Source organism: Talpa occidentalis, unplaced genomic scaffold, assembly GCF_014898055.3.
Source record: "Talpa occidentalis isolate TD23 unplaced genomic scaffold, MPIMG_talOcc4v2.1 talOcc4.3, whole genome shotgun sequence".
Lineage (NCBI taxonomy): Eukaryota > Metazoa > Chordata > Mammalia > Eulipotyphla > Talpidae > Talpa > Talpa occidentalis.
This window is the reverse complement of record NW_023603184.1, coordinates 130,718,722-130,726,870: the sequence shown is the minus strand read 5'-3', so window position 1 is coordinate 130,726,870 and position 8,149 is coordinate 130,718,722. Positions and strand designations below refer to the sequence as shown.

The 8,149-nt window shown below is 34.9% G+C and overlaps 1 protein-coding gene across 1 annotated transcript in view; it reads left to right on the top strand.

The window, feature by feature from the left end:
* Nucleotides 1-1,084: 1,084 nt before the first annotated feature.
* The window catches only part of LOC119255186 (receptor tyrosine-protein kinase erbB-4-like), a 13,950-nt gene continuing 6,885 nt past the window's right edge, over nucleotides 1,085-8,149 (top strand). Inside the window, exons 1-2 of the mRNA XM_037522137.1 lie at nucleotides 1,085-1,197; nucleotides 4,115-4,256. Coding sequence (XP_037378034.1) covers nucleotides 4,121-4,256 — 136 coding nt within the window. The 5' untranslated portion in view covers nucleotides 1,085-1,197; nucleotides 4,115-4,120. The remainder of the gene's footprint in view (nucleotides 1,198-4,114; nucleotides 4,257-8,149) is intronic.

Sequence of the window (8,149 nt, the reverse complement as noted above, 5' to 3'; positions counted from 1 at the left end):
CCTGCACCTCTGGCCTACACCCCAGTTTTTCTATGCAATAAATAAATGAATGAATGAATGAATAAATAAATAAATAAATAAATATCATATGTTACCTCCATTTTTAGATTTTTAAAGAATATCCATACCATTTTCCAAGGGAGCTGCCCTAATTTACATTCCCAAAAAAGTGTGAATTCCTTTTTCATCACGCCCTTGTGAACACAGATTGTTTATAGTCTTTTTGATATTTGCCATTTTCATAGGGGTGAGGTCATATGTCATCGTGCTTTTGATCTGCAATCCCTAATAATATATGAAGTTGAGCATTTGTAAATGATTTTGTTAGCAATCTGAATGTCTACTTTGGAGAAGAATCTATTCAGATTCTCTGCTCAATTTGGACTGCCTTGGTTGTTTGAGTTTTTGTTGAGTTATAGAGTTCTTTATATATTTTAGATATTAATGTTCCCTCCATCGTTTTCCTCTTTCCCTTTCCTACTCCCTCCTGTCATCTCTCCATCCCCTGCACAGGTCATTTTTATGAATAATTTTGGTAGAAATTTCACTTAAAACACAGGAATATAAATAGTTTTGATAATACTGATCAGTCTGTCTCTCTGTCCATCTCTCTGAGAGAAATCATATAAAATAAAATGGGAATCATTTAAAAGCTTGTTTCCTTTTTTGCATTGTCAGCTAAAAATCTTAGATTTATGTCTGAGGACACTTTCTGCTTTAAGACCTCACCATGAACATTGTGAATTGACTTCCCGTACATCTCCATCTTTTCCAACCTGCCAAAGTGCCTCATTCACTTATTTCAAAATTGATTCCTGCTTGTTAAATTGTATGATTTTTGTAAAGCACTGTCGGAATAAGAAAGTATGTAAAATAAATTTGTTTTAATTTTGAAGCATTTTGTGTAGTAATTTTGATCTAGGTTCAGCCTTCACCTTGTAAATGTTTGCTGAATTGAGTCAATACTGTGTGCTGAGTAATTACCACTCCAGTGCTCAGCTGTTCTCAGCTATTCTAAATAACCTTAGGAATTTCCCTTGTGGCAGACTTTGATCTAGGCTTTCTCTGTCTTCTGCAGTGACAAGGACGGTGTGTGCAGAGCAATGTGATGGCAGGTGCTATGGACCCTACGTCAGTGATTGCTGCCACAGAGAATGTGCTGGAGGCTGCTCAGGACCCAAGGACACTGACTGCTTTGTATGTCTCTTTCTCTCCTCCTGTTCTCCCTCTCCCAATTTGACTCACGCACATGGAATCTTTAATGTCTTATTAAAATAATATCAAATTTCACATTTTTTGGTTTATAGAACGATGTTCTCCTTTCCTGGAAGCCATTCCCTCACTGGGTGGCTACTGATTAACTAGAATTGCTCATTTCTACTAAGTGAATTATGTCCTTCTGATATAATTTAAGTGATATTGGAGAATGTGAAAGGGACTGTATTGAGATATCATTTCAAAGACTAATAACATTCTTCCAAAATTTACAGTGATTTCATTTTCGTGTTTTTGCATTGTTGGGTCTTGTCTGTGGGGGCACTTAATTTCATTCTTGAATGTAGATTTTCAAGTACGTAAATTTGTGAATTTAACTATTTTCAGATTATATATTATATATATATTAAATTTATATGCTGATCCATGTGATTTTTATTTTAGAAGACAATTTAACTCATTAAAATTAACATTTCAAACTTATTGGGGACACTTTTAATTATATTCTGACATCCTGATATAGCTGTTTTTGTTCCACACATATTAACAATTCTGTGAACTACAGTTTACACAACTTCATATACACATCCAACAGAAGATTAGTTTCATTGTAAGCTAAAAATCATGAAATAGGAAATTACTTTTGCTCCTGAAAATGAAAACTGGAATTTATTTTTCCCCTTAAGAGCACTTAAGAATATGTATATATCAATATATATCAAAATATACACACTTAAATAGATCATATATATCTAAATATACATATCTATAAATATAGATATCAATATCTAGATATAGATAATAATATATACATGAGCACTGTTTTTCAAATAAGCACTTAATCTGGAAGCAAGCAAAACATAAATTACATTTCTTGTGATATAGGCAATGCTTTCTTAATTTCCTTAATGTTATAAAAAATTTCCCTTGTCTAGCCTAATATGCTAGTGAAGCAAAAGTGTATTACAGAGTGAGTAGGTATGGCGGAAGAGAAGAAAGGGAAAATGTTGAAAATTTTAAGGGATTTACTCAGGTCTTTTTAAAATTTTTTTATTTTTAAATTATTTTTTAAAAATGAAGTGCCATTGTTTTACATCTTTGTTTTCTCACAAGAGATTTTCCCCCTCAGTTATTGTCATCATCATTTCTCCACCTCTGCTCCGCAGATCTTAAACTGAGACTTTTCCTTGATGTTGCCACTCATAGGATGTAAACTTGATTCGAGAACATTGAACCATTTGTCATGTTAACAATTCCAAAGCAATGAAATTGAGGCATACAGACAACAGTCGTAACTTTTTGTTAGATATTTTTCTCTGCATTTTCCCCCCATCATCATGTTAAGCATCGGTGAGCTTCAGCATTCTCATTTCACTACTTTTATGGAATTGTCTAGTGATTCCAATTTGGCATTTGGTAGAAAATGTTCAAGAATGCCACTTCCAAGCCTCTGTGTAAGTTATGTTGTCATTTACATGCAGTCTACAAAGTAAATTTGGTTGATTCTGCCTGCTCAAGTATGTCCCTTTGTTGTTAAGTAATCTGTGCATGGCACTGCATCAAGTATGTTATATAAGCAATTATGAGGACACATGAAGTTTTACAGTCATAAATTAAAACTTACGTAGTTTTCTAGATTGGTTTTTAATAGACCCTTCCTGGAAAGTGTCAACTTAGTGAATAATATATCATCAGTGAGTCTTGTTCTGATTATGCATCTAGTAGACCATCTTCAGGGAATTGTCATGTTTATGATAAAGTACTTGCCAAAACAACAATTGATGAAGAAAGTGTTTTGAGGAAACAACATAAATTAATGCTTCTTAATAACCATACATATACGATTTATGATAAACTGTAAACTATAGCTTGCCATCCAAAGCCTAAATTTTTCCTATGAAGATTTAATATTTTAATTAAGATAATTAGTTTGTCTACTCTTTTGTTAACCACGTTTATGTACTTACACCTCTGTTCTATTTTTATATCAAGTGTCTAACTCTCAGATGGCAAATGGTTTAATTAAATTTTTTTTAAATATTAAAAATTGAGATCTCAATACAAATATGTAAATAAGCAGAAATGAATTGTTTTCATTGAATTTAGTAGCTTTAACTAAGTGCTGTGTCATTATGGAAAGATGGCACAAGAAATGGCATCATGTTATTTTATTATGGGCTCTCTATAGCTACTTTGGCAAATTTTGGCGCACACACACCATTTTTACACATTGACAGTAACCTGCCAGAGCAGTTTCTTTAAGCCCAGGGTAAATGACCATCACTATGTTTTCGCATCATGCAGTGTCCATGATTGTGTTTCCCATTGTGCTTCCCTAAGGCACTGAACTTTCCAAATACCAGCTTTAAGAAAAGTCTGGTGTGTGCAAGTGGGGATTAAGTTGTCAATTCAGACTCGAAGATTAAACATAAATAAGTGTGAGCTTCTAAATTCTCAGTTTAGAAGTTGGTGTATACATACCAAACAATTTGAACATCCAGAAGGATAGATGGTATACATGTTTGATTTATTTATTAGCCCATTAACTCCATGGAAGCAAAGACAATGTCTATTTTATAAACTCTGAAATCCGTTAAGTCTACCTCAATGCCAGGATATGTGAGATATTCATTGTTTATCAGATAAATGAATGATTGAATCCAAGCAAGAATGTAAATGGTGTATTTACTAACATGGGGAAAATCTTTGTAGAATTTTACGTTAGAAACGAATTTGAACTGAAAAAATTAAATACAAACAGCTGTAAAATTCAACTGTGCAGCTTTTTATGAAATTGACATAAAAGAACATGGAATGCTAAGTAAAGCAATTTTTGTAGCAGTATCCCTTTAACAAATATTGTTATCTTTGAATGAAAGTGATGTTTGCTACATTGCAGGCCTGTATGAATTTCAATGACAGTGGAGCATGCGTTACACAGTGTCCCCAAACTTTTGTCTACAACCCAACCACTTTTCAATTGGAACATAACTTCAATGCAAAGTACACATACGGTGCCTTCTGTGTTAAGAAATGCCCACGTAAGTAACAAAAGAAGAATAACCTTATTAAATGGAGCATGGTTTAAAAAGAAAGGAATTTCATGTAAATTCATTTTAGTTTGAAATGTGTAACAGTATTGTGAATTCCTTTGTATATGGATATTATCGCTGCCTTGTCACAAACATTAAAATTCAAAAAATTAAAATTACGAAGTCTCAGTAAGGATGTGGCATGTTTGTGGTGAGAGTTCAGTGTCATTGTCTTCTAAGCTCATTATTTCACTACACTGAAACATTTTTGAAAATTGCGCAGTTTCTCAGAAAAGTACTTAGGTAACAGCAAACTGTATAATCAATAAGATTTGCTTCCAATGACAATGAAATTTTTGCTAAAATTATTTCTCATTACTTATTTATAGTAGAATATCTAGTGTTAATATTTAAATATCAAATCTAGTTTTAAACAAGAGCAATAAATGTACAGGGAATGCTAAGGGGATCTTACCAAATTGATTACTCTCCCAGAGATTGAAAGTTAAGATTCCATAGATTCCATACCAGAGAGGGGAGGGGAGCACAAGGAGGCTGGGGTTCCAGTGGGCTAGAATGGAAGACTATATTGGTGGCAGGTGTGATGTGGTAACACACCTCTGAAATGGTGTGATCCTATACCTCTGAGTGATATACAGAACTGTAAACCATTGCAACCTCAATTAAAAAAAAAAAATTAAGCCAAAAGAACAAAGTGACCAGCCTAACTTTCAACATGCAGTAAAATACACATCTTGTTATTTGCTTGAGCAGTTTCTTTGCTTGGAGTACCCAATGGGACAATTCAATATCTTGCAAAGATTGAAAAATAGATGTATTTGTCCACAGTCATTTAAAGGAAGAAGTGTTTACAATTTGCAACATGCAGATTGTATGATTTTGTCTACTTTCTGCATACGATAGAGTAGTAAATATAAGGAATGTGGGGTTAGAAGTGGCTATGGGTCCTGACTTTGCCCTCTTATTAGTCACATGATTGTAACTGGGCTGTTTAGTTGTCTACTTTTTCCTCTTTAAGATATGAATGTCAGTAGTCATCTCTCTTCTTTTTCCCAGGGTTATTAAAAGAATGACATGGACAGGGAATAAGGATCAGAGGGATAGATATAAAACCAAGTCCTTGAAAACAGTAACTCTCATCATTTTTATATTGATTAAAAGAATAATTATTTTGATTATATACATATTTGTATATTATATGTATAAATATATAAATACATGTGTGTGTTTGCATATTTATTTACTTATTTAAAGATACTATATCTCTGAATTGGTATTTTAAATTCACAGCTATGCTAACTCTAGGATAGTAGAGGTTTTTCTGTCTTCAACACTTTCATATCACAACTTAGGTTTTTGATGTAATATCCTCTTATCTAAAGTTATGTATCTTATCATCTGCGGACACTTGCAGAACAGAAAGTATTGTAGCTTGGGGTTAGATGATGAACATTTCTTTTTCTTAAATGAATATCCTCCTACTCTACCATCTTTATTTTTTAAAGATTGATTATTTATACAAGAACTGGGATATAGACCAGATGCATGGGAGGGTGAGAGGATTCACCAGAGACAGAGCAGGAAACAGAACAGGCAGACTGACTAAATACACTGCTGAGGGGAGCAGCAGGCGAGACAGGAGAGGTCTGTCACGCCATGTGGGATCCTCTCTGGCCAGCCGGGATCAAACCCGCACTGCAGAGGCTGTGGACAGCTTCACAGTGCTGCACTCAACCACCTGCACCACCAGGGGAGACCCTAATTTACTCTTTAGAGTGGCTCATCAGACTCTGAACTAAGTTGCAGTAAGTAGATGAACACTGAGATTGTGACTTACCTGTCAAGTTAATTTCAATTTGGTAATTCACAATCTTCCTTTTTTGGATTAGTTTAGGGATATCAAATTATGCACTAATTTAAAACATTTCCATATTTGTTAAGTAATATTCAGACTTTTTTTGAACTATGCTTATTAGACATGGTATAAACTATAGCTATCTTGAAGAAATAAAGATCTTTAGCTTCTACACAATGGTCTATGATCCCTAATCCAGAATTCTGAAATTCAAAAACTCCAAACAACAAATATTCTTTGAAAGTAATTTGACTGTAAAACCTGAATATAACAAGAGAATATTTAAAGTCTTTATGACTTTATTTGACATAAATTGCTTTTAAAGTGTGGAAGTATTTAAATAAGGGACATACCTAAAGACTTTCCAGAAAAGATAGTTACTTACCATATGGTATATTTCTCTTTTGCAAGGCCTCAGAGACAGATCTTAGGTTGTTGAGGAATATTCTCAAAATCAACGTCTGGGAGGAAAGTAGAGAATTGGACTATGATGTAACCTCAAGAAAGTGCCAATTTGTTATCTATTTCCTCTGGTGGATGTTAACTTGGAATGCAAAGATCATCACACTTTGCCCAGTCCCATGAATTAATGTATCCCCCTTCACCTCAGTGTCCATTCAGTCCCCCATTTCCAGTGTTTTTTTCTCCTGGAAAAAGCTATACTGTTCATTAGTCCATATATACTCTAAGCTCAGGCCCCTTGCACACAAAGTGAATAATCAATTGCACTACCCAGAAATGTGCATATCGTTAGGATTTAAACTTACACCCCTGAGTGAGGTTGCAGGGCATCTACATATATTTTAAACTTGCATCTATAAATCAAGCTTATTTAGGTCATCACTGGCCATTGCCATAAGTGCCCTCCCTTGGTCCTTAGGCAGCAATAGGTATAAGCTGTGTGAGAGATGCCAGCATAAAGGTAGATGACATGGGGATATGAACCACTTCTCTGTGCACTTTGCTTGTGCCTCTGTTCCTGCTTCTATCCATTTCCAAAACGTACCACTTTAATATTATAATGGATTGCTATTGGACCTAACCAATTTTATGATGCCTGGTTCTAACAAAATGTTGTTCTTGATGTGCAAATCTGGCTCAAGGTCAGACAATAGATAACATGTGGTAAGGTCCTATATCTCTGCTAGGATCCAGAAATGTGTCAGAGCTGTCTGTTAAATGCTGCAGATGGTATGACTTAGCTATGGAATCTTAGATATCTCTGATGTGATCTTTCATTCAGGACTGACTATAATTCCAAGAGTATATTTTTCCCATCACAGATACTTCTAATTCATAGAGCCTCTTGGGTTTTATAACCCAAGTACCAGGTTTGCTGTACCCCAACTTGAGACTTGTGTCATATCCTTTCCTGCTCTGGGGTCCTTCAAGCCAGAAAATTTTCATATCATTGAATATTGGGCCAGAAACAGTATTCTCAGATATGGAAAGCTGCTGTCTCCAAAACTCAAAGTGACTTAGCAGATACCATGCTTTACTTTTATTATGGAAGATTCTAAATGCAATAATTTGTTCTTTATTGGGAAAGGAAATGTCCTAGATTATTTCAGATGGACTCTTAAATATTTTACCAACATATCAGGTCATAGATGATATTTCTGGTTTACTTAGTATAACATTGCTAAAGTCTTAATTTTTCCTGTAAAACCGTGGGACAGTTCTGTGGCACGCTGTTGAAAGACAAAACATTTTTTTTTTTTTTGAGCGGTTGATTTTTTTTCTAAAGATTTATTTTATTTATACAAGAACCAGGGTACAGGCCAGATGTGCGGGAGGGTGAGAGGATTCACCAGAGACCGAGTGGGGAACAGAATAGGTAGAATGACCAAAATATACTGCTGAGGGGAGCAGCGGGTGAGATAGGAAAGGTCTGCCACGCTGTGTGGGTTGCTCTGCGGCTAGTGGGGATTGAACTGGCACTGCAGAGGCTGTGGACAGCTTCACAGCGCTGCGCTCAACCACCTGTGCCACCAGGGAGGCCCCAGAACACATTTTAAACATTTCC